This window comes from Drosophila miranda, chromosome XL, assembly GCF_003369915.1.
Source record: "Drosophila miranda strain MSH22 chromosome XL, D.miranda_PacBio2.1, whole genome shotgun sequence".
Taxonomy (NCBI): Eukaryota; Metazoa; Arthropoda; class Insecta; order Diptera; family Drosophilidae; genus Drosophila; species Drosophila miranda.
The window spans coordinates 5951474-5977232 of record NC_046673.1 but is presented as its reverse complement, the minus strand read 5'-3'; the positions used below and the strand labels follow the sequence as shown (position 1 = coordinate 5977232).

The 25759-nt window shown below is 42.9% G+C and overlaps 4 protein-coding genes across 8 annotated transcripts; 3 read left to right on the top strand and 1 right to left on the bottom strand.

Moving 5' to 3' along the window:
• Positions 1-650: 650 nt before the first annotated feature.
• Positions 651-5113, bottom strand: LOC108152371 (RNA-binding protein 25). Of its 2 annotated transcripts, none has more exons than XM_017281659.2 (6): positions 4688-5112; positions 4371-4612; positions 3074-4217; positions 2175-3006; positions 1510-2105; positions 651-1405 (listed from the first exon to the last, which is right to left on the bottom strand). In XM_017281659.2, the coding sequence occupies exons 1-6, from the start codon at positions 4748-4750 to the stop codon at positions 1310-1312; spliced, it is 2973 nt and encodes a 990-aa protein (XP_017137148.1). In that variant the 5' UTR covers positions 4751-5112; the 3' UTR covers positions 651-1309. The 2 variants fall into 2 exon arrangements, with proteins under 2 accessions (XP_017137148.1, XP_017137157.1); XM_017281668.1 differs by lacking the exon at positions 651-1405 and having other exon boundaries at positions 1628-1717; positions 1845-2105; positions 4688-5113.
• Positions 5114-5634: 521 nt separating this feature from the next.
• LOC108164020 (NAD-dependent protein deacylase Sirt4) lies at positions 5635-7243 on the top strand. Its single transcript, XM_017299963.2, has 2 exons — positions 5635-6247; positions 6324-7243. Exons 1-2 carry the CDS (start codon positions 6067-6069, stop codon positions 7088-7090), a joined length of 948 nt encoding a protein of 315 aa, XP_017155452.1. The 5' UTR covers positions 5635-6066; the 3' UTR covers positions 7091-7243.
• A 1103-nt stretch (positions 7244-8346) lies between these two features.
• On the top strand, positions 8347-9834 carry LOC108152436 (cytochrome c oxidase assembly factor 7 homolog). Its single transcript, XM_017281772.2, has 3 exons — positions 8347-8536; positions 8667-8956; positions 9012-9834. The coding sequence occupies exons 1-3, from the start codon at positions 8437-8439 to the stop codon at positions 9402-9404; spliced, it is 783 nt and encodes a 260-aa protein (XP_017137261.1). The 5' UTR covers positions 8347-8436; the 3' UTR covers positions 9405-9834.
• A 3873-nt stretch (positions 9835-13707) lies between these two features.
• Positions 13708-25316, top strand: LOC108152400 (sodium/potassium/calcium exchanger 4). 4 transcript variants are annotated; one of them, XM_017281703.2, is made up of 8 exons: positions 13708-14111; positions 21616-21789; positions 21845-22032; positions 22094-22280; positions 23162-23242; positions 23351-23839; positions 24451-24552; positions 24623-25316. In XM_017281703.2, the coding sequence occupies exons 1-8, from the start codon at positions 14078-14080 to the stop codon at positions 24958-24960; spliced, it is 1593 nt and encodes a 530-aa protein (XP_017137192.1). In that variant the 5' UTR covers positions 13708-14077; the 3' UTR covers positions 24961-25316. The 4 variants fall into 4 exon arrangements, with proteins under 4 accessions (XP_017137192.1, XP_033243354.1, XP_017137210.1 ...); XM_017281712.2 differs by lacking the exon at positions 13708-14111 and adding an exon at positions 20830-21008; XM_033387463.1 differs by lacking the exon at positions 23162-23242.
• Positions 25317-25759: the final 443 nt, after the last annotated feature.

Genomic DNA, 25759 nt, shown 5'->3' with positions numbered 1-25759 from the left:
TTCGCCTATAAAGCCCATGCTCGTGCATTCAAGCTAGTTTGTCTCTAAGGATCGCAACCACTAATAGATTCGTAGAATAACTCCAACTGTCAATACTTATTGGAAAATGTAGGAAGGTTCGAAGTTTCTTTATCTACCTAAATCAAAACATTTGTTTACCAATGAGCAATCAGCGAGTGACTCTTATTAATAGCTTAGTAATCGGTTCATACACATACATACACATACATAGAAGGCAGGGAATGCATGCACTCAACGCACAGTAGGGCCTATCTATATCTCATTCTAAAGGTAATAACCAGCCGTAACGTGAGTCGCGTATATTTATATCCAATATTAGGATTTATGTAACTTGTACACTATATATTCCTGCACTCCGTTTATCCTCCTTCCACCTACCGACAAATATTCCTGTGTCTACCGCAAATCGTACTGCAATTTGCTTTCCCTCTCTCTCTCTCTCTCTCTCTCTTACCAACGAGATACCATGCAGTCGTTATAGGGTCGCCACTAGACGAGAGAGAGGGAGAGCGAGCGCGTGGCAGGGGATTCACCTTGTCTTCGATCTGATCCAAAGGAAACATTCTGTTAGATGTTAGATCATCTTTTCTTCCCCGTCATTATCAAAACCCAAAAATATATTAAGCTGATTATCCTTTCATTTTTTGTTTTTATTTAAATGACATTTCCGTTTTCTTTCAAGTCAAAATGTTCTTTCATGAACTACATACTTTCCGAAAAAATAGCGTACAGAGTAAATTGACTTTGATGTCACTAGTGAAAATTAGGAAGGATGTAGAATAGCAACACAAGTCCAATCGGCACGACAGTTTATGGTAGTTTCTAAAATTATAATGAAGGTGCATTGTATTATATGTATACTAGTACGATATCCCCTTTTCCATTTACACGGAAAAAGCCTTAACAGTCACGCTGACTGAAATGTTCATGGGTTTGCGACATTGTGGTTTTCGTTTGGAGCTGGTTTTGCTTGGTGTTCTTGGTGTCTGTTTGTTTTATTTTACTCTTCGAGTAAGAGTGTATTTACATTTATCGGCGATTCGATGTGGCAATTACCGCTATCGCTAACAAGGTGGATTGAGAAGTCGTTGAGGATGCGCTATTGCTTAAGAAAGAAGGAGGACGCTTATAAAACAAAGCTCGACATTTGGCCGCAACAATTCCCGGAGCATGCCCTTTATATACATTTTGTAGTCGTATAGGTTCCGTAAGTATAACTTAAGATCTATCAACGTATATCGTTCGTCTCTCGTACAGCACAGATCTGGTCGCGATCCGGTTGCCGCCTCTACTTGCCCGAAATGCCGCTCTTTTTGGCATCCAGTTCGTAAATGAGCAGTCGCCACATTTTCACTACAAATACCTCAGCTTCCTCATCCAGTACCTGCAGGAGCACCAACACCGAGTCAAAGTGAGTGAAAGAGCAGCAGAGAAATTAAGTTTGGATTAGTTTTCAGTTAAAGTTAAGCGGCTCAAGGGACAGCTTACCATTTGCACATCGTCCAGGATGCTCTGGGGCTGGCTGCCGGCCAAAACTTTGGAACATATAAAGTCCACTAAAGTCGGCTCCGGCTCACCAATATACTCAATGATTTTCTTATTTATCCATGGACGTATTTTTCGTTCCATTAGACCGCTATCGATCTCGTTGCGGTCAAGTTTATAATTAAATAGTTCCTCCTTTTGCGTGGGTATCCTGTCAATAATGCTTTTTATATGGCGCCGTTTTTCATCATACACCTTTGCACCATTCTCATCCTTTTTGGTGTTTGTCGCGGCAGCATCTGCGCTGTTGGTCGCAGATGCAGCTGCATCATTCTTACCGTGTTTGCTACTGTGATGTTTGCCGCCCGATTGGCTGCTGGAGTTTGCGCTGTTGTTGTTTTTTCCGCCGCTCCCACTCCCGGACGACGCTGACCCGGACCCAGAGCCCCCGCCAGCTTGGGCTATCTTCTGGCTAACAGCAGCGGCAGCAGCTGTGGCCGCAGACACGGCAGAGCTCTGGCGTTCCGCAGCAGTCATACTGCTGCTGTTCCCACCGCTGCCAGCCTGGTGATCGTGCTCATTGCTCATGTCGTCGTAATCTTGGTGTGGGATGGAATTAAATGTTAGGCAATGGTTCATGTGATTGTGCGATAGTCCCACTGTCTTACCTAGAGGAACCAGCTTGCGCTTCTTGGGGTTGATGTTCTCGTCGTTATCGTCGTCGTTGACGAAGACTCCTGTGGCCTCGATCTTCTTCTTCTTGAGGTTGTTTCCCAAAGTGAGCGAGATGAGCGGCATGGTGATGGGGGGAGTGGCCGAATGGACCATGACCGAATCGTTCCCAGGCGCCAGGTCATTCATGGCACTCTGAGAAGGCGTGTGGATGTCGGCCACCGAGTCCCTGGAGTCGCTATTCTGCCGGCTTAAACTGTTTTGACGCGACGGCGACTTTTTGTTGTTGTTCTTCGCATAGGCACTGGCATTTGAGGCAGTGTCGGCTATGGAACCATGATCATCGTTTGATATGGAATCATCGTTGTGTTCAGCCAAGTCTGGATCGTAGGCCACCATTTCCTTGCGCCGCTTCTCCGCCGGTATCAGGGATGGGTCCTGGTTGTCAGCTGTCGCGGCCCCTGCAGCCGATTGCTTAGCCAGGCGATCGCGCTGGCCGGCTACTGGCTCTTGGTTGACGGTTACAAGAATGCGCGGTTCGTACAGCTTCTCGATTTCGCGGCGGGCCTTCTCGTATTCCAGCGAAGGATTCTCGAACTCACCGCTGAAGATTTTTGTCTTCAGTTCGGCTAGTTCGTCCACCTCCTTTTCTCGGTCCTTCGAATCTGCATCCGCTTCGCGTACACGCTCTGCCAGACGCTGCTGGAGCTCCCGACCTTTATAGTACAGCGAGTCGTCGCGTTCATCGTCGTAATCTTCGACGAACTCTTTCAGGCGCTTGGCATCGCTTTCCCGCTCGTCATGACGCATCACCTCCTTCAGGCGGTACTGTCGAAAGAAACGAATGAAACCAAATGAAATAGTGCAAGACGTGTGTAAGGATGAACTCCCCTACCTTCTCGTTCTCCTTGCATTTGCGCTTCTCGCGCATCTCCCAGTTGGAAAGGCGCTGCTGGTAGGCGGTTTCCTTTTCGCGGGCTTTCTTCTCTGCCTTTTTGCGATCGCGCGTCTCCTCCTCCATTTCCTTCTCGCGCCGCAGGTCGCGCACTGGCTTGAGGATCTTCTCCTCGCGTTCGCGCTCTCTGTCCCGCTCTCGTTCTCTTTCACGCTCTCGCATCTCATTGCGCTCTCGTTCCCTCTCTCGCTCCCGGAGCTCGACACGCTCCCTCTCGCGCTCCCGCTCACGTTCACGCTCGCGCTCACGCTCCTTCTCACGGAGCTCACGCGCCTCCCTCTCCCTATCACGCTCCCTCTCACGTTCGCGCTCGTGATCCTTGGAACGGGATTTGGAGCGGCGACGTCGGCCCTCCTTCGTTTCGGGCCGTCGCTCCTTCTGTGTCATATCGATGGTCACGGGCTCCTTGCGGCTGCTGCTACTGCGCGTCGAGACGGCGGCGGAGCCAGTGGCAGGGGCAGGGGCAGTGGGGGCCGAACCGGTTCCAGTCGAAGCAGGTGCTGTAACATCCTTTTCAACGATCACGACAGCGTCGTCAACTTCGGAGGCACTGGCCTTTCTAGTGGAAGATTTGCGCTCGCTGTCCCGCTGCTGCTTCTTCCGCTCCCTGTCGCGCTCCTTCTCCTTACTGGCGGCCAGCTTCTCCTTTTCCTTCTCTTTCTCCAGCTCTTTGCGATGCTCATCGGCTTCCGCGCGTTTGCGAAACTTGCCGATCTCGCTGCTAATCAGATTGCGTTTCTCTTCCTCCAGTGCATTTTCGTTTAGGACCTTGATCTTGATGTCATCCTCCCGACGCGTCTTCTTGTTGCGGTTACTATTCCCATAGAGATCACCGCGAGTACTCCCATCGAAGCCTTCGAACTCGTGCTTGTGCTCTTCGAGCAGATCTTGCATCTGGTTGACGGCACGTTCGTCTTCAGTCTTTTCGTCCACAGCATTCGCTCCCTCACCGTTCTTGCATTCTTTCTCCTTGTAGTCTTCGATGAGTACTTTATTCTTCGCATCCACCTTGGCCACCAGCTTCTTCCCATCGATTTCCATCTCGCTGAGCAAGCGAACGGCCCGCATCGCCGCAATAGGGCCACTGAAATAATGCAAAGTTGCGTGTTAGAAGAGTATCAGGTATCACGTACCAATCACCAATGACAGACAAATGAGATAGAAGTGAACCTTAAAGTGTTCCCATTAGGGCGAAAACGTTCACTGCTACCTTCGTCGAATCACTGCGATAACCTACTCGAACTCGCAAAATCCGAATGTGGAGACGCGCTTCCAGTTGATGACCATGCCGCAGGTGGCGAGGATCCGTTTGAGCAGAGCCTCAGGGACCCGTTCGCTTATGTTGCCCACGAACACGGTTATGATTGGTCCACGGAACTGAGGTTGTGGCTCCGGCGGGCGTTGATACACTGTCGGCTGAGAGCTGATTGTGGCAGAGTTGCGAAAGCTGCGCGGCGGATTGCCCATGGACTGCATCATCTGCAAACATAGATGGAATCGCCCATTTTAGTGCTGTTGGCCGACATAGTCGATGGAACTACAGGTTTATCTTACGTGTGGTGGCGGAATTGACGCATTCATGTAGGGCGGCATTGGAGGACGCGGGGGGTAGGACATTTTGCCGACTTTTCTTTGCTTTCGCTTTTTCTATATATTTTCCAAATGTTGGCGTGCGTGCAAATATAAGCCGACAGAATACACACACACAGTTAAATGCAACCACACACAAGCACACCACAGCGATACGCGCAAACGCCACACAGGAGAATGTGTGTTGTTATGTCGGTAAGTTTTACTCCACTGTATAGCCGAAAGTGATGGCAAATTTAATCGACCATTGACTTTCAACTAAGTTTCTTATGAGTGCGAAATTTTTCGTACACATACAAAACTACACGTTAAATTTATTTAATTGTCTTCTTTTTACAACTCTGCGGCCGCTGCTGTAGAGATGGCAAAATTTCATCAAGCTGCTATCGAAACGGATAGCGATATCAGGTACAGACAGTGCACGATTGCCACACTTGGTGATTTTTTTTGCGGTTAGGGAAGGTACTTTTTGGTTAATGCTCGTGCCCAGCAAAAAATTAATAATTTTCCTTTCTAGTATTAATCGGTATTTTATAGGATTCGATAACAACACCGTACTCAGATCAGCAAATATTTCCATTGACCGAATCAGGGATGATATTCGTATGGAAACGATAAAAAACATGCTATATTTTGTTCAATGGAAATTATTACTCAGATCAGCAAAATATAAAACCGATATATACTTGAAATTCAACCGATACATACTGGAAAAGCAAAGATGGTATTTGCTGGGCACGAGCGGAATATTTTTATATTCTATTTTTCGTCGACATGCTGGCATAAAAAAATGGAGGGAAGCAAGAAAATTTGTCAGTCGGCTAGAAAAATGAAATAATGAAGACAAATTTAATCTCATTAAGCAGTAAAATGAAAGCAGAATATATGGATTTTATAATTTATTAGTTTTATACCCGGCAGTCATTTCATTAATTAATAAGCAGTTAAAGAACATGTTGATTGCATTTTTGTTTCGCAAGAACCGATTTACCCAATATTGCTGGGCCTTCACCGTGCATCGTTATCTTCCAGTGGCACAGCGCCCACAAACAATACATTCCGGCATAATGTCATACAAATATGAATTTTCAACTGATTTTATTGGTAAACAAATACATAAAAGTGAGCGTGTGCACCTGATCATTCTCTGTCCCGAGCGAAATATTATGTACGGCTTTCAATCAATGGAACATTTTGTTGATCTGAGTACTAGGCTTTAAGGTTGTTATTGCTGGTCTCACTCTCTCTGCAATTGAAGTGTAGTGAAATGCGATGCATTATCGATAGATCAGTGTTATGTAATTTGCATAATATTCTATAGGATATATAAACAAAACAAAACAATGCGAGTAAGCAAGTTACTTAGATTTCGCAGCACTTCTCTGCAAAGGTGCAACATCAAGCAGCAATATGTGCCACAGCACAAGCCGGCGCTGGACGATGATATAAAGCGGCTGGAGGATTTCTTGCTCTCGAAACCAAATGTAGTTGTGTTGACCGGTGCAGGAATCTCAACGGAATCAGGTGACTTATATTGATCAAACATAATTAACTCTAGCTATACGCAGAACAATCATGAAACCCTTGTTGCTTTCACCAGGTATACCCGACTACCGTTCCGAGGGTGTCGGCCTTTACGCCCGCACCAACCACAAGCCCATCCAGCACATGGAGTTTTTAAAATCCTCCAACGTACGCAAACGGTACTGGGCACGCAACTTTGTGGGCTGGCCGAGCTTCTCCGGTAAACAGGCAAACGCAACACACCATGCTCTGTCTCGCTTCGAACGCGAAATGCGCATTCAGTCGGTGGTCACCCAGAATGTCGATCGCCTTCACACCAAGGCTGGCACCAAAAACGTGGTAGAACTGCATGGCAGTGGTTACGTGATAAAGTGCCTGTCCTGCGAGTATCGCACTGATCGCCACGAGTTTCAGCACATATTGGCCTCCCTTAATTCCACCTTCAATAATGTGCTGGAAATGACCCGGCCCGATGGTGATGTGGAGATTCCACTCGATTATATAGAAAACTTCAAAATACCTGACTGTCCGCAGTGCGGTGGCGATCTCAAGCCAGATATTGTCTTCTTCGGTGACTGCGTGCCCAGGCAGCGCCTCGATAAGATCGCTGAAATGGTCTACAATAGCGACGGCCTGTTAGTGCTTGGTTCTAGTCTGCTGGTTTTTTCCGGCTACCGCATCGTTCTGCAGACCAAGGACCTCAAGTTGCCGGTGGCGATTGTAAACATTGGAGACACGCGAGCCGACCACTTGGCTGACATCAAAATTTCGGCCAAATGCGGCGATGTGATACCTAAACTGTTTGACTACCGCAAGAGCGGCTCGGCCAATAGCAATAGCTAATATTTGTTCTAACCGACGCCACACTAAGCGTAGAAGGGTTTGTTGATGACAGGGACACTGTGCTGTAGTATCACAACTTTGTATGTCTTTATTTACCCCGATAAATTACAATAACTTTGTGTTTGAGGATCGACCTTGACAATAACGCCGAAATCTGTGTCTCAGTAACAAACGCCCTCTTCGGTCATTAGCAGGTTCTACAGAGCCTCAGGAGATCGGTCGCTTTCTAGGATGCAGGATATTTCTGTGCTGTGTTATTCTGCGGCTTATACACATCGAACTCGTAGATAACGAAGGTGAAGAATAGATCCCTCTCGGACAGGACTAGAAAACTTTAACCTAACACATACAAATAAGTTGGGATTTTTCCCTCCGCTGCAGCGGGGTCAAGGTCCTAAATGTTGAGATGATTTCGCCCCTGAAGTCAACGGGCTCGAAACTACACGACAGTCAAAGTTTTCACCATAGAGGCACTCATATTGCGGGAAAAAACGGCTCAGTTGTTTTTGTTGTAGTGGCGCCCAGGCAAGGACACTGCTTATGGTTCCAGCTCACGCTCCTAGTAGTCATTCTGCTTCTAGCTGTTCGGGAAGAAGATCGATGAAAGGCAAGGTGGGCAAGGCCTTGCCGTTAGCATAGAGAATTGCATGCTTTTGCGGCTATTGTGCCAATAAATCTGTGCCACCGGGTCAGTTTCATATATGTCAAGTCATTTTTTCCCTTGTTAAACTTTAAACAATTAAAAATACATATGTTTCATCACCGAAAAAGTAGAGCGGTGGGAATTTCAGAGATGTGAAAAACCGATTCACACCTGAGGCAATCCACCATCACAAAGGTTTGTTTTGAGCTTAGCTCAGCCATTGCAAATGTTGGTCGAACCCAAGATAGCATATAAGTGTGAAAACTAAATTTGTTTGTAAATACATACATATGCATGCACTGTTTTTATGTATTTATTAAATCTTTTACTGGACTCCTTTAGAAATAATGGAAATTTGATCTGAAATTAAAAAATTTTTGAATGCGATTTTAGGCGCCAATTATTTGTTTTTTGCTTCTTATCACTGTGAATGTCAATTATTTCGGGTTGCATTTAAAAACTATCGGCTAAATATCGTATAAAAACGTGCGGACTAAAACAGTAAAACCTTACGGATCATCCCAAAATAGCTTGTGTGAATAGAGTATTATAGTATTATATCAACTATATCTACTCTTTTTTTCGTTTAAATATCGATATGTCGCGTAAGAAAAGCAAAAAATATCAGCTGTGTTTTCCAACACTTGTCACAAAAGGCCGAAACCAACATATTTAAAGTTTATGTTAATTAAAAATTGAAACAATGGCATACGACTTAAAAAAGGAGTCAGATGTAAAGGAGTACATCGAAAAGCTGGGCATCGAGTATCGATTTGGCTGTTATTCAGAGAAGAAACCGGAAGGTAAACACATGCAAACAGCAATAACAACTCTGCTATAACCTAGGTTTCTGTGCTTACCTATTTTAATTACAAAACAAATCGTGACCTGAGATAACACTTTCATATGTATATGCGTGAAATATATTCGCAGCTTGCCACCTGCTGGGAGACTATCTTGAGGGCATCAAGAAGGACTTTGAAAAAGCGTCAAAGGTATACAAATCGACTTGTGACGATTATGGTTACGCAAAGTCCTGTTATAAGTTTGGCAACTATAGCATTTTGGGAAAGGGAAAGAGCGGCAGCAAGGGTGAACCCCGAGTGGCGTACCAGTACTACGAGAAGGGATGCAACTTAAACGATTCCGATGCCTGCCTCCACTCTGGCCTGTTGCTTGTCTCGCGCTCCATGCCCAAAGAGATTGACAGAAATGTGCCCAAGGTGAGTTGAGTACGATCCGAAGATTTTGTCTGACCACCTCTTACTAAATATGCAGGGTCTGGAGTTCCTCACAAAGAGCTGCGACATGAACAATGCAAACGCCTGCTTTTATTTGTCCGGGATGCACATCTCTGGCATTCAAAAGAGGACAGAGTCAGGTGCCGTGGCTACCGGCAATGGACCCACGCCCGCCAAAACGCTTAAGGACTCCGACTACATTTTGCTTAAAGACATGAAGAAGGCATTTCAGTTTGCCCACAAGGCGTGCGAGTTGCGCAACGTGTACGCGTGTGCCAACCTAAGCCAGATGTATGCTCGAGGCGACGGTATCGAGAAAAACGAGAAAGAGGCTGAGAAGTACAAGAAGCTAGCTTTGGAGTTACAAGAGGAGATGAAGAAGAGGCAAGAAACGCTCGGCTTTCAGCAGGGCGTCGGCATGCCAAACTGATTCAACACTATATCCATTTCTACACGTGTTTCGTACTGCAGTAAAATCGAGCACACAACTGTCTACTCAGCAATTAGCAATTACTTCTGTTTCTTCCCCCACTTAGTTCAATGTATCGTTTGCATGTGTGTTGTTTAGTTCCCTGCCTTACTTTCCTCTTCAATCTGACCATTGTGGTTCTACGAACTAGCAAGTGTGTTTTTAGTTTCAGTGTAAATAGGGGGCATGTGCGTTTTTGGCATGTGCACGGGAAAGAGCGCGAGGCGGACGACGACAAGATCGGCGCTGCGCAATCGATGACAAGAAAATATTAATTCCTAGATATAATTGTTACTGTTATCAAGAATGACAAAAAAAAATCTTACATAATTATGTTGATACCCTTATTTTAAATACAAACAAGTCCAGCCAGGACCATAGACGAAACTTCGAGGCAAAACTGCTGTTTCCGTGTTTGTACATATTCTATCTGCTCCCGTAGAGATAGACACAATCAAAAAGACAACAAAGCACTGGTGATTTATGGAACGCATGGTCAATTATCTTTATTTGCGATCGCCATTTGCCGTGACTGTTACGCGTGTTCAATTTAAAATCTATTTGAATGTATATGTGACCACAGTGCGTCACAAAACTGTAACACAGATCAAAGCCCAAGGTGTCGCGACAGATGTCCGTTATCCGTTAATGAAATATAAGTCTTTAATTTAGTTTATCTTAATTGAGTAATATAAGAATATCTATTGATCTCAATCAGGAAAGTGCACTTTAAGTGCACTTCGCAAACGTCATAAGAAATGCATGTCCTTTATAAATCCCTTTTCCTCTATGAAAACTTACATACACATAATCTGTATGTAAGTCGATATTAGGAGTTATGGATGCAAAATTGGTTGCTCTAGTTCTTATAGTCTATGAGATCTAGACGCTCATCTGGACGGAGGGACAGTCGGACGACACGGCCATTGATGCTGATCAATATATATGCTTCATGGGGTCGGAAGCGCTTCTTTCTGGGCGTTACACATACATATCCACTTCCACCGCAAATCTAATATGCCCCTGTACTTTTTGAGTATCAGGTATAAAAGGTTAAGTCGGACTCCAAACTTTTTTAAGCCAGTACAGAATTATATGTATGTCGCTGTCATAATGATTGCTGTTGTTGTGTAGCCTTAGCTTATAAGAATTCTGATCTGCGGTAGGCATGTTTTTTAATTTGGGAGCAGTCCGACCACCACACTAAAAAAGAACTCATATCAGGGAGATTTGATGCGATCAGCACTCGGTCGCGCACAGCTCCTTCCACACTCGGGTACGAGTCTGGGACGCAAACATCTTTTTTTGCCATCCGTCTGCTTTTGTGGCCTGACGGTGGCGAATAAATCTGGGCACTTTGGGATCAGTGGATGTTGACAAAAGAGGCAATAAACGCTTACCCTGGGTTTATAAAGTCAAGTGCATATGACCGTTCGCTTTCTCATCTTTCGGTTTTAATTCAAACTATATTTAATGGCGAATTGGACAAGATTTGGACTGGGGATAGCTATGGTTGTTCGATGTACGAAACCAATAAGGTAGAAACATTTATATTTCTACGGACAAATTCACTTTTACATTTTCGAGAAGCACTGCCTTTTTGTGTACGTTTGTAACCTTAGAGTGGTTGACAATCGTCTGATCTACTTTCTATTTTAATAGATTGAAGCTTAATTAATAACGCTTTTGTTCAATTAGTGGCTGCTTAGTTATAAGCGTCCGCCAACATCCTCAACACGCTCGGCCTGGCTGTTCGTGGGCTTATTCATATTTCGCGGCAACGGTAAACACCGACAGTGGAACCTGTCACGCAAACTTAACAAAGTTTGAAAGACAAATATATTACGACTAGTAATCTGTTTGGAGAGCCCTTCTCATATGCCACAGTCCTGATAAGGTGTCATGGGAAAAGCTGATGTGGCGATGGGCAATCTTTATGTGGATCGCCCGTGGAAAAGTTGTCAATCGATGCGAAGTGGACGGTGCCAAGCGATGGCACGAGTTTGCGAATAACTCCAATTAGTTGATCGCTCTAGCATGACCCGACCTTTGGCTATTGGATGCCATGAAAGAGCTGAACGTAAATACCTACTCTGACAAAAAAATACAAAATAAAAAGCTTACGAACAATGCATTTTAGAATCCCACCCTCACAAACACACATAAAAAGCCTTATACAGATGAGATTACCATGCAATCTGTTCTTGAATGAATGTTTGTATTAGTCTAAAGTTAGTCAAACGGTATTACAGTTGCCCATGCCTATAAACATTAGGCTGTACATATGTATTTACGTACATATGTATGTATTTATGTACATACATACGCACAGATGTACATATATACTACACAACGATTGCTTTATAGAAAAAATCGACCGGGAACGTTGTGAGCCGTCGCAAAGGCCGCGGCTCTACTTTTATACCTGGCACTCAGTCAGTATATATTTTATAAATAGTCTGGTATCGTTGTCCTTTTTTCCTTTTCTCACACCAACACCAGCCGATTGATATCGCTCCGCTCCACGAGAGCGCGCACACTGCACGATGAAAAGTGTGTGTGAGAGAGATAGAGAATGAGTTATCGCTTGGATGGGGGTTGTATTGGTTCCTTCTGGCTATAATAATGATCCGATCTGAGCCAGATTCGGCTAGATATGGTAATTTTCTATGATTCTGCGTTTTCGGTTTTCTCCTATCTTCAAATCTGTGGATGACACAGATTTCCGTCCTTTGTGGGGGCAGGTTCAAATCACAGGAGTCTGTAAAAATTTTCTTATAGTCTTTGAGATCTAGACGGTCGTATGGACGGACGGACAGTCGGACAGACAGACATGGCTATATCGAGACGTCTATTGATGCTAATCAAGAATATATATGTTTTTTGGGATTGGAAATGCATCCGTCTGGGTGTTACACACATGCACTTTCACCACAAATCGAATATACCCCTATACTCTTCGAGTACCAGGTATAATCAGGCATGGCGAAAAATGTACGCTCGGCTTGGACTAAAGCGCTCCAAACACCGATTCAAAATCAGTTTAACGTCAACGTCGGCGGCATCAAGACAATACACACAATAATATAAGCCAAGCCAGATTCAAACTACAATAAATCTGGGAAAAGAATACAAACAAACTAAGGCAGAGTCAATTTGGACACTAAATAAGTGGATATTTGTGGATAGTGCCCACTCCCAAAGCGCATAAGAACGAGTCGAGATTGATGCTAACGAGTATCAACACGCGAGTGCGCGCCAATTACGGAAACGGGCAACGGAACGGAGAGAATCCAAACGAAACGAGAAGCTTCGAAACGGGATCTGTGATTGGAGATCCGCAATTTGCGTATTTTTGTTGTTGTGCGCTAGCAAGTGAGAGTGTCAAGAGCAATAACACGCGAAATAGAAAGATCAAAGAGAGAAGGCAAGCAAGCGTCTGCTTTATTTCTAAATTTTCTTTCCATTGCCTTTTTTTGTGCCTTTTGCCTTTAAAGCAGCGATGACCAAGCCGAAGCAGATCGTCTGCCCACAGTCACGAGCCGAACGGCGAGCCGATGTGGTGGCCAGAGCGTAAGCAAGAGAGAAAACCGTGAATCTTTTTGCCGTCTGTCTTTGGGCTACACTGGCAGACATTTTCTCACAAGTTGAGATTTGAAATGCACGATTGAAGAAAATCAATCGAGCATGTGCCCACTTTTTCCTGCAACTTCAAACCCATCCTTGTTTTTAGTTTTGGACCTTGGCACCGATATTCAAGAAGGTTTTATTTACCCATTACAATGTCGATTACATCTGAACAAGATATTTAAGATTAGCCGTATTCATATGGATGTAAATACATGTGTACATATAGTATGTACATACATAGACACGTGAGCTGTCAAATAGAGAGCCCCTTAAAGACTGTGTCAGAGATGGTTGTTGCTCGATCACAGTGATGGCGCTTGCAAGGACCTGGTGCCGAAGTATGTGATTCTCTCGTCATTGCCTTTCCTGACTTTCTCGCTCTTGTGGTCATCGCTGCTTTGCATCTCGCAATTTCGTATCAAATTTGTATTGTTATCGACATTGCCCCCCACAGATCGTCCGATTATCGGATAAAGCGAAATGCATTAAGCGAGACAGAAATCTTCCAGAGTTGTGAACGTGTCCGCGTGCGTTTCTGCGCCTGTGTCCGTCAGCGTCCGAGAACGGGCAAAGTACGCTCCAAGCCGCGCCTTCGGTCTTAAATTTCCTGCTTCGCCGCCCTCCGCTCCCCATCGTGACTGTGATGTGGATTAGTGCTTTTGGATCATCAACAACAATTGAGATACGTACATACACACATAGGTCTCGCTCGCACTGTTCGTCGCTCGTCGCTAGGCCGAGCTGAGTGTGTGCCAAAGGCAAAAGGCGGAATCCAACTATGTAAAGAAAACAAAAGTATAGAAAGGAAAGCAAAGGAAAGAAAGGGAAGTGACGGAAAGGAAAGGAAAGCAAAGAAAAGAGAAGAAACGAAACGAAACGAAACGAAAAGAGAAAATCAACACCATTGAAGTGGGAAGTGACAGAGATTGAGATTGAGATTGCGCTTCACATAACGGCGCATCGCAGTTTACGAGTGTCCATCACCACTACAACACCGTGCAGCAATGGAAGACTATTGGGGTCTTAGCAGCACTACGGGTACATACTAATTAGCCAGCTCTCTAAGCCTTACTAGACTAAGCCTCTAGCCTATAATCAGAGGAACCAGCGGCAGAGCCCTGCTGCCGAAGAAAACCTACATATCACAATTACCTGCAAGTGTCATAAATTAATTAGCAAATTTATTGAGCTTTATAACTACTACTACACTGCATACATCCATAACTATTATGACTAAAAAAAGTCGTCCTAAAATCATTTACCGCTGATTATGCATATGGGAAGATTTTGTATTTTTTCTTTCTGTTTTAATGTTTTTTTGTGTTGGGGCACCAGCAGTGGCAAAGAAAGAACATTTTCAAAAATCACTTCAGTTCCGACGGAATGGAATAATTTTAATGCAATGCAATTAAGTGTGTGTGTCGTCGTGTCTGTGTCTCTCTTTGTGTGCCTGAATTAGTGACGTCATATGCAAATACATATGTGAACATGTGCATGTATGTATGTACATACACGAACATGTACTGGAAGCCAAAGATCTACATAGCTAAGCTATCGTCGTCGTCGTCACCTTCGGTTTTTTCTGCACATTGCGCGGACCTCTGCCTTGATCCCACCAGCACACACATGCATGCGTATGAACATGTGTGCCTGGTGGTTTGTATGTGTGTGTGTGTGCATGTGTGTGTGTGAGTGTGCGCGCGGGGATCTCTTTGTGTGTGTGTATAAATGTATGTCGTTGGTCGCGTAAACTAAGGCATATGGATCAATTGTCTAAATTGGCTCATTAAGTGAATCTTAATGACATTTACTATGAACAGCCACAGCGACATCAACAGCAACAGCAACAGCAAAAAAAAACTAAATTTTCCCTGCCTGGGCTGTTGTGTTATTTAATCTCTTTGATCTCTATTTGTTGGGCTCCTGGGGGGATACTTATGCACTTCTTTAAATGACTTCATATACATTTTGTTCGCAGCACTCGGCATTGCTAAAGGTTACTTTGTTCTGGTAGACAGTACCATAAAACAGCAAAATAAAATGAGAAAAATTTATATACAAAATAAAATAGTGCGGAAGCTCTAAAACAGGAGGTAGTTTTCATTATTCAGTATATTGCAACTAAATTGAAACAAGTTCAAAATAAATTCGCCAATTTCAAGGAAAATTCTTGAAAAACGGAATGTAAAATTAAATTAATTTAAATTTATAATTTTGCTTAGTATTTTTATTGTTCATCATGGAAGAAATCATGCGAAACCCATTGTGACAGTTTTTATTAATTTATCCATTTAAAGCCAGTCTGAAGGTAGTAGAGAAAGATTCCTATACATTGGTTAAGGGGTAGCTGAAACCGTAGAGACGTCCCACGGCGAAACCAAATTGCATACCAAAGCAAGGCACACAAAACTAAAAAAAAACCAAACAAAAATTGTAATCGAAAAGGCCAACCGCAATCGAATAAGTCTTTGTGGGCTAGCATTGAAGCGTAAAGCCAAAACAAATTGTCGAGCAAAAAACGCTCACATTTGTGCGACAAATGACTGTCAAAACAAAAATAATTAAGCAGAATAAAGCGTAAATAAACAAATTAAATATTTTACCTTTTTCCCAATGCAGCATTGGATCATTAGCTCCTTCTTTTTCTGCTCGGAATATTCGCTTGATGCAGGTAAACCGGCAGCCAGTCACAGGGATGGTATCAAGTAAGCCTTAATATCTAAAAATGGGAATCACTCACACAAAAACCGAACACACAGATACAGACACAGACACTTGTGTGGCTCTGTTTAGTTGAGTTGTGCCGAGCTCGCACTGAATGTTTCCTTAAACGGTACACAAAAGTCATATTAAAAGGCATTGTCGTGTTGATTCTTCCTTACTTATGTACTAAAATGAACTTACATATGGGCATTCACATACGACACAAATAAGGCACACAATTTGTGTGGTCACTCCCTCTTCCCTCTGTGTGGGAAGCGAGAAGTGGTGATATTTTTCTATAAAACAATTGTGACGACGGGGCGTATACGTAATACACATTTATGCAGTCGCAGTCGAGTTCTATCTAACATGGTTCTGTTAAACCGTTTCTCCCCATGGAGCTCTGTTAATCAGCTAAAGCATATTTTTGGTCATCACACTGATCCTCGAATTACTTCCTACATATATTTCTAATTCCTAAATCGGAGTTCGTTTCGTTTGTGCAAAAAATGTCTGATAATTGTAATTAAATTCACCATTCTGTTTCAAAAGCGATCTCCTTGAACTACGAACAAAATTTAACATTTTTCGAAGTTCTTTTAAGCGATAATGTTGATTTATCTTTTCACAACTGATCCAGCTTAAAACATTTATTTATCCCATAAATGGATATCAAATTCAATTTTATAAATCAATATATTTAGGGAACATGTCTGCTATAGCGCAAATTGAATTCGTATACAATCCTGGTGCGACATATTACAATTTTTACGCCCGGTTCTGTTCTCTCAAATCTAGAAACCTTGTAGCATCCGCAATTTGGAAGGTACAAGAAAACCCTGCTAGATTCCTGATCGTTGCAATAAAATCGATATATTTATAACCAAGAGTTAAGAGAACAGAATCTTGAACAGAATCAATAGTCCAGTCGATACAGCCATGTCCGTCCGGCCGTCCGCCTATCCGTCCGTCTATCCGTCTTATTTGACGTCTAGTTCTCAGAGACTATACGAGTTAGATCAGCCAAATTTTTTATTCATACTGATATTTGATATCATACTGAATCATGTTTGCTTAACATTTTTGACCGTCCCCACAAAAAACGAAAATCCGTAGCATCCATTATTTAAAGAAACACGAAAACAGAAAACGCAGAATCATAGAGAATGACAATATCTACCAGATTGACAAAACTCTTTCAGATCGAATCATTATTATAGCCAGAATGAAAAATTCACGAGCACGTTTCACGCCTCCTCAATCACCCACTCTTCCTCGTGCAGTGTTCGCCCCCTGGCGGGAAGATTTAGATGTAGCGGAATAACAGATAAAATATTGGAAATTTCTGATCAAATAGGTCATTAGGTGGAAAGATGATTGACGGAGCTCAAGATTTAACATTAGAACATAACTAGACTTCGTGGTTCCTCTCTTTCTCCCCTCTCATGACAAGAGTGAGCACAATTGAGAGAGATTAACCTCTCCACATCAACCAAAACATAATTTCGTTCCTTTCCAGAACAGCGCCACCAAAAAACTAAAAGTGAGAGAAATTTACTGAGCGAGCATACGGAAGTTTTGGGCTCTGAAAATTTCTTTAAAACTAGATGCATATTTTTGGCATACTCAAGTTTGTATCTGAAAAACCATTAAGGACAATTTGTCTGAGAAATATGAATTATTCAAAGGCAAAATTAATAAGCTTCTTTTAAGGTATCGTTTATAAAAATCTGTGAATAAACGGAATAAATCTCTGCCGTTTGAACAGAGCTTGGCGCACCAAAATCCCTCTCGTTCATTATTATTACCTTTTCAGAATTGCAAACTTCTTCAAAATTTAATTTAGCATACTCAAGTTGTATGGAAAAAGAAGAACGCACCGCCCACCTATCGCTCTTCCGTCCACCGCTATCTCTCTTGCTGTGAGATGGTCTTTCACATTTTTTCTGATCCCTAAAAAAATTCAGTAAATCACACCATGTAGATTTCGGTTCAATTAACATTTGAAGAAATATACTTTCTTATAATGTTCTGGTTTTCCTTATGCATGTACAGAAATATACAGAAAATAATGTCGCGTGCAAGATAGTTTCAAATTTGACGCCCTAATCTGCACAGAAAGAGGCGGATATATAAATAAATATACAAACCTGTTTTTTTCGGAATAGTCTTTCCTAAAAGTCAGCTTCAAACACGATATTAAATATGAATATACGTAGATATATAGTGCACAATGCTTAGCTCTAGAGTTCAAAAACTCACTTTCCATGCATTCGATACAGTTGTTACTATTTATACGTCCCTTATTCAATTAAAGTGAACTTAATTTACTGTGATTGAATGTTTTGCTGATTGTTTGTTATCCACGATAAATTGATTACACTATGCAACAGCCAAAAAAAAAACCCTGGCAACAAATCAACTGTTCCGGATAGACTTTGGGATCCAGAAACGTTTAATGAAATACAGTATTTTTGTATGGTTACAGTTTGTTTTACTTTATAACATTTTTTACATAACTTTTTTATGTTAAACCTATTTTTAAATACCGGATATACAAATAACACAGCTATAAAACTTCAATCAATAAGCCCTCAAAGCGACAAAAAACACTTCATTAAGGAATTTTGACATTTCATAAGTCTTTGGAGCCAACATTAAAAAGATAAATATTTAAAAGTAGTTGTTATGGGGGGAATAAAAGAAGCGTAGCTCTGAAAAAATTATTTAAAAAACCCTATCCATGAAAAGCCTATAATTCATCGTAATATTTTAGAGGCCCACATCTATCAAAGAAACGTGGGTTTATTTCCAGGAACAAGAACTCGGTTTTGTTGTATAGTGTTATCATTAACAGCTTCACCCGACACCCTGTCTCTCTCTCTCCCTTTCTCTCGCCCCTGAACCCATAATCATTTTAGTTGTGAGAGCTGTAAATGTTTATTAAGTATTATTGCATTATGCGGGTTGATGGTTACAAAATGCATTTGTCTCAATTGACCCAAGACTCCGACTCCGACTACAACTACGTCTTTGTCTCCTTGTGTCCTCACGCCCTCTCCCTCGACTCTCGCCCCATGTATGTGTGTTTTTATCTTCCTATCCAACTCCGACTGACCGTGCTCATCGATTCGATCCGAGTCTGACTCGAGCCCCCCTCGCCGGCATTTTTAAGCGTGAGGGGCCAATGGAAGTTTATGGGGCTTGTGCAAATGGCATGATTCAAGTACATGGAGGGTGTACCATAGAAAGATTATTGTCTAAGATTATTGCTAATTGCCTATCGAAATTTGCCCGTAAACATTTTGACTCCCCGTATAATATTCTTGATATTAAAGAGTGGAAAAGAAGAAAAAGTATTCTATTTTTGGAAAATGTAAAATATTTTTATTTTTTATTAAAGCTTGATTTTTTCTAAATAACTTGAGTATGCTACACATTGACCTTTTATTCTGCATTCTTTAGCTTTTCAGAATTGGGAAGTTCTTTGAAACTAGGCGTAGCAAACTCAGGTTATGTGGAAAAATAGAATATTCCCTCTGAAAAATATGTTGTAATTAAAAGGTAAACCGCGCACTAAAATATGGAGGTCCAAATGAATCCATCCGGTACTTTTCAATATTTTTGAAACATACAAAATTCGTCATATTATAAATTAAGTACCATATACTCAAGAAGTATTAGATACACTGAGATGATATTGATTGCTTTACAGGTTTCAAATAATCCAATCGAACATACATATTGTAGAAGTGCTTGATGTAAAAACACGGTTGGGTTTGCAACAAAAATTTCTAATTTGGGCCTAAAACAGCACAGTTAAACGGAAAAGTGTCCCGACCACTGTTCTCACTGCGCAGCAACAGAGCACATTCCTATCCTCCCGAGATAAGGCCCTGACGGACAACAATATGCTATATGGATACTTACGAGTGTACGTGTATGCCATAGAGCCTACCTTGGTGTTATTTCAATGAGACATTCGTAGGCCTAAAACGATCAAAAGACTCAATTGCGAAATTGTGTGCGAAAAGTCATCGATTAAACTATCTCCAATCGCTTCCTAAAGCGCACAGTGTAAAGTAATGTTTAGCTTTGACCGGGAGCTTCAGCTCAGCTCATTAAACCGTGAATTAATCGGTAATCTATTGCGTTAGAGGGAAATCATACCCGTATACTCGTACCAAATTGATTATTCGAAAACAATTCGCTTCATTGGATGAGCCACACAATGGTATTTCATATGCTTGACTGATTGCTCGGGTCCAGCTTCCTAATTAGTGAATATGTATGTATATCTGGACCCACCGTCGTCTCTAGGTCTATGACTCTATCAACATACAATATGCCGCGCCATCGATTGTTGTTATTTCTGCTGTAGCTGTAGCTGTGGCTGTTGGCAGGCTTATGCTGTTGTTTTTGGTCAGCTTTTATTGTTTTAATTTATCCGACCAAGTCGGCTTTGCTTCTTGTTCTCGGCACGGGCTCGTACTGGAGACCGAGTGGCTCTGGGACCGGGGATCGTCTCAGGTGGCGCTGATCAGGGCTGCTTCGGCACTGTTTCCAGTGGCCTTGGTCGCAGTTTCGGCTCCAGCCTGAGGCTTCGTTTTGTTGTTTTGCAATTCAATTTGATAACATCAAAGGCGCACGTATTCCGTTGCTTCCGTTGCAAACTAGACTCTGTCGATGATCGCTGACCGTTGGGCAGCAAATTCGGTGGCAGGTCGCATATTTGATCGATGATCAAGTACACTGCGCTACATCGGAGATCGAGACATGGGCAGAGCAATAATAAGTATGCGGGGCAAATGTTTCGTCTCCGCTTTCGGCTTCTGCTTCAGCTTCTGCTTCAGCTTCAGTCTCAGCTCCAGCTACTGTATCTACTGTGTCTACTGTATCTGTATCTCACACTGTTACTGTTTCGGTTTCGATTTCGGTTCCAGCTTCTGCTTCTGCTTGTCGACTCCTCGGCTGGGGCCCAGCGTCTGAGAGTGGGACTCTGGCCCGGCCAGTCTTGTGGTCGTTCTTGCAGCACTGCTGGTTCAGTTCATTACCGGCGCTTGACTCTGACACAAAAAGAAAAGCGCATAACGGGAGCGACGCATTTGGGAATTTCGGAGCATCTTCCCCCCAATTGATTGTTCTCTATTAATTTATTAAGTTATATTCGTGTTTTTTGTTTTTTTCTGTGTTTTTTTCGCTGCTGCGCGGCGACCAACAACAACATGAAATGTACGCATCACAAATTATTTTGCACAACGGATCATAGTCATAGTCTTACTTGGTCACCGACTAACCGAACTAACCGAAACTCGCCCTCAAAACTCGAACTCGCTCGAAGTGGAAAACACACGGTTAAAAATAATTAAAAGCCAAATTCGAATTATCGAATAGTTTTCTTTGATCACTATCTGGCATATCATCCACTATCCCACGTTGCAGTAGACATTATAATACAATATATCATTTTTTAAACGACACGAATATCGTCGAAAACATGAGCAGATACATGCATATGTACAAAAATTCGTGCAAAAATCAAATGGACTTCAGTGGAGGGCCTACACATGGGCATACACATATACATACAGATACTTATATAATTCAATTAAAATTTCAGTATTTCAGTGGCTTAACTAGGCACAAGAATGAACGAGTTTGATAGCTTTTGCCTCATTGCCACTCGAGACCCAAAAGTAGGCAATGCAAACACTAAATAACACTTGCGGCTAACGACTAACTAGCGACTAACTAACGACTTACTAACCCATGCGCATGCTCGACGTTTACATATGTATATGGATTGATTTGGACAAGCGTGCTTCCCGCATCGTTGCAGATATAAATTGCACTCAGCCCGCCATCGATGACTTCCCCAGAGACCTGTTCTCGGAGGCGCAAAGACAGTCCGGTGCTGTTGTACTTCATGTTATAGCCAGTTTATATTTATTTGTAGCCTTAGCAGTAGTGTGTGATGAGTACTTTGTTCCAGCAGTTGAGAAGATATGTGCAGGTGAGTGCCATTCCCACTCAGGCCTTGACCCGATCCACAACCGAATTCGATCTAGCCCTCAACATGTCCAACGATGTGGCGGGGGCCACGTTCATGGCCGCGGCCACTTCCGCCCCGGAGCTGTTCGTCAACGTGATAGGCACCTTCATCACAGAGGGCGACATCGGAGTGGGCACCATCGTGGGATCGGCAGTCTTCAACATCCTAGCCGTGGCCGCCTGCTGCGGCATCGGAGCCGGCATGGCAAGTATACCCCAGAACGTATTCCCTATTGGTCTAGTCCAAGTGATCGCTTTGTTTACAGACCATACCGCTGGACTGGTGGCCGCTGACACGTGACAGCATCGCCTACGGCGTTACCGTCGCCATCCTCATCTGCGTGATGCACGACGAGCGGGTCGAGTGGTACGAGGCCCTCATTCTTGTGTCCCTCTACGCCGTCTACCTGGCGGTCATGTATTTCGACAAAACGTTCCAAAGGTGTGCCAAAGGTGGGTACCCACACTTACCTTTTACCGTCATAATACACTCTGTTATTCTGTTCCAAGATACATACATATGTACAATTATAGAGGGAGCTAGGGAGATTTTAATGGGACAGTGGAAGAACTCAGTTATTTGATCGTTTACTGGTCCTGCCGGAGTGGCTCAGTTATTGGCGTAGTTAAACGGAACACGGACGATGAATCGCTCTTTGGGAGCTCTTTGAGAGTATTATTCAGTCTGTCTTAGTTACCAAGGATCGGCCATATAAGAATTGGTCTTAATGCGTCGTGTACACCTTTAAGAAAAACGCTGTAAGCCGTAACGAACCCGTTCAAAAGGTAGAAAGACTTGTCTGCTAATGAAGATATCAGCATTACTCAGTAAAACTTCAATATCTTCTATATGTATGTATATGCATTATGTCAACGATACACATAGGAGAACGAGTATGTACAGATATGTAGAGGGTTGAGCAGATCTTACACGTGACATACGAGGGCTAGTTTTTTTTAAAGATTTCGAAGGATGTATTGCTCGTCGCACTTCAACATCCCTTCCTGGGTTTGTTTTGCTTTGGAATCGTTTATGTGTGGGTAAATACTGAACTTTAACAAGGATATAAATATGGACCTAGACATAGTAATATATTTATTCTGGCGGGTATTGATAGTTAGAAGAGTGCATTTAGTTGGTCGAGTCTTGAAATCCAATCGGAAAGAGCGAAATCCGCCGTACTACAGCGACCACTGGGGACGACACTAAGTAGGTGAATCTTCGGTGACCAGCCCCAGCTCCAGCCCTAGACCATTCCACCCAATGAAACAATGCCTGATTGAGAAACAAAGACATAACTACCTACAAACAAGTACAAACCTCTAACACACAGGTGGCGTAAAGCAGGCGCGCACGCGCAGCCGGTCCTCCAACTGCAGCATCCACACAAAGAACAGCAATGAGAAGGAACCAGGTACACAATAGATCTACCACACTACCCAGCACCCTCTCGACACCTTTTCCATCCCACCCTAAGCTTGAGATAATGGCCCCATCTAATAGCTGATTCCACCTCTCGCAGACCTCGTGGAGAACCGCATCTGTCAGAATATGGCCAGCATCCAGCTGAACGGGGGCTTGAACAATGACCAGGCCAAGACCTCAACGGCAACCATAGCCACTACCACAACCACAACCACAACATCGATCGCAACAGCACCTGCAGTCGCAGCCACAACAGGCGGCAGCAGCGGCAGCGGTGGAGGAGGTGTCTCCCAAGGGGGGGTCATAGCCGACATGTCACCCCTGGATAATGCCGAGGCCGAAGCCCAGCCAGTGGTGGCTCCCCCCGAGCAGGAGGGCTACTCCCTGCTGACGTACCCGAAAGACAAGAGCTGCTTTGCTCAGTTCACCTGGCTCATCATTTGGCCCATACATCTGCTCTTCCGAGTCGCCATTCCCGACTGCAAGAAGGCCAAGAACAACAAGATCTTCCCATTGACCTTCATCATGTGCATTGTATGGATTGGATCCCTTTCCTACGTGGTGGCGTGGATGATTACCATAATTGGTAAGCTTTGGAAATACACTTTAATTCCTCTAATTCTCTAAAATCCTTTAATATTATTGCCCGACTTTCACTAACGTAACCAACCCTTCCTTGACTCCTTGCATCCACCCATATATCTGATTTCATAAATTCGATCCAAACAGTTTCCAACAATTCTCAATTTTAAACAACATCTAATAGACCTTCTCCAAATTGTTCAACAACATTTTTCTAGTCTTTTGCTGACAGTGTGCACTTTTCTTAATACAAATAAATTTGTTTCTAAAGATGTACAGATTTTTGAATAATAATATTCCGAACTTCATGCAATATTTTGTAATCTTTAGAAATTGGAAATTTATCTTTGTCATTCTTTGGACAATTTTCATGACTAGTTTTAAGATGTATTAAAATTCCAAATGTGGTCATGAGACCTACTTAACCATGCCAAGGCCGTCAAAGCACAAAAAAATTGTCGCACATTCGTAATTTTTCACGTATTCGATAATCTTTTAGTACCCAAACCTCTAATACTTCCAAAATTGCTCACTTTTCTTCATTTATCCAAAATTAGCCAATTTCGTTGGTAGAATCTGCCTAAATTTCTATCTTTTTTCTATTTGCTTCCACAGGCGACACACTTAAGATACCTGATTCGGTGATGGGGATCACGTTCCTAGCAGCGGGCACCAGCGTGCCAGAGGCCGTGTCCAGTGTGATTGTTGCCAAACGCGGTGAGTTTTCAACTGTTTGGGTTCAGTGTAGAAGGTACAATCATTGATAGGGTTGTGAATTGCCTTACAGGTCATGGATCAATGGGTATTTGCAACTCGATTGGATCGAACACATTCGATATTCTTCTGTGCCTGGGCGTGCCTTGGCTGATCAAGGCGGTTTTCTTTCCTATTCAGCCGGGCCAGAACTATGTGGCCATCAACTCGGCCGGACTGGAGTATTCGGCGATCACACTTCTGTCCACACTGTTTCTCCTCTATTTGACATTCTCCACGAATAAATTCAAGCTGGACAAGAAGGTGGGCACCGCGTGCCTAGTCATGTATCTGGTCTTTATGGTCTTTGCCTCACTCATCGAACTAAATGTGTTCTTCCGCGTCAATCTACCCACCTGCGGACGGTCATGATCTTGCACAGCTGGATGAATGGATGGATGGAATGGAATGGAATGGAATGGAAGCATGGATGAATGGATGGATGGATACCCTTTACCGGATACTGATGCTGATTGTAGTTCTGGCCCTGCTTCAGGTTCAGGTTCTGAGCTATCAGAATCTAGCTTTGATTCAAATTCCGATTCAGATTCTGGGAGCTGGCTGGAATCAACTATGAGTGCAGTCGTTTAATTAATTAATATGTATTTTCTGTTCTATTCTATCTACCTTGATAGTTGAGTTACGTTATACGTTATACGTTATGCTGTTATTGTAATAATACTTTTTTTTTTATTATTATTATTATTAAAGTAGACTCTTTCACGACATTCGGTCGCAGTCGCAGTCCCAGTTGCAGCGCAGTCGCAGTCGCAGGGATCAAGTGAGCAAAAAGGCAATGAAAAACAAATGAAAAACAAAAAGACAAGAGATGAAAGAAACCCAATCAAAAAAACCCAACAAATTCAATAATGTATTTTTATGATTAATATATGAGATTTAACAAAGAAACTATAGCATTTGGACTTCTCTCTAGAATATACCCATAAATATGTACATACACGTACCCATTAAGGCACAAGCGCATAAAATTGTACATATATTTTGTATAGTCCGGTGTCTGCATGTCCTCCTGCCTGGCTTTGGTTTCTATTAATTACAGAGGTTACAGAGGCTGGTGCATGGTGACATTATACAAGGTGGTCCGCTTTCGCTACGCGCTCTCTCTTCGGATCTTATTTTGTGTCTTCTTTCCACTCTCATCAAGCATGGC

Excerpts from the sequence above, each read along its gene's own strand:
- LOC108152371 (XM_017281659.2), bottom strand. The coding sequence starts at position 4,750 with ATGTCCTACCCCCCGCGTCCTCCAATGCCGCCCTACATGAATGCGTCA. Across the intron at positions 4,613-4,687 it reads CGTCAATTCCGCCACCACAC|ATGATGCAGTCCATGGGCAA; the intron begins GTAAGATAAACC and ends CTATGTTTGCAG. Across the intron at positions 3,007-3,073 it reads AATGCAAGGAGAACGAGAAG|TACCGCCTGAAGGAGGTGAT; the intron begins GTAGGGGAGTTC and ends TTCTTTCGACAG.
- LOC108164020 (XM_017299963.2), top strand. The coding sequence starts at position 6,067 with ATGCGAGTAAGCAAGTTACTTAGATTTCGCAGCACTTCTCTGCAAAGG. Across the intron at positions 6,248-6,323 it reads AGGAATCTCAACGGAATCAG|GTATACCCGACTACCGTTCC; the intron begins GTGACTTATATT and ends TGCTTTCACCAG.
- LOC108152436 (XM_017281772.2), top strand. The coding sequence starts at position 8,437 with ATGGCATACGACTTAAAAAAGGAGTCAGATGTAAAGGAGTACATCGAA. Across the intron at positions 8,537-8,666 it reads TTCAGAGAAGAAACCGGAAG|CTTGCCACCTGCTGGGAGAC; the intron begins GTAAACACATGC and ends ATATATTCGCAG. Across the intron at positions 8,957-9,011 it reads TTGACAGAAATGTGCCCAAG|GGTCTGGAGTTCCTCACAAA; the intron begins GTGAGTTGAGTA and ends CTAAATATGCAG.
- LOC108152400 (XM_017281703.2), top strand. The coding sequence starts at position 14,078 with ATGGAAGACTATTGGGGTCTTAGCAGCACTACGG. Across the intron at positions 22,033-22,093 it reads GCGGCATCGGAGCCGGCATG|ACCATACCGCTGGACTGGTG; the intron begins GCAAGTATACCC and ends CTTTGTTTACAG. Across the intron at positions 22,281-23,161 it reads GTTCCAAAGGTGTGCCAAAG|GTGGCGTAAAGCAGGCGCGC; the intron begins GTGGGTACCCAC and ends TCTAACACACAG.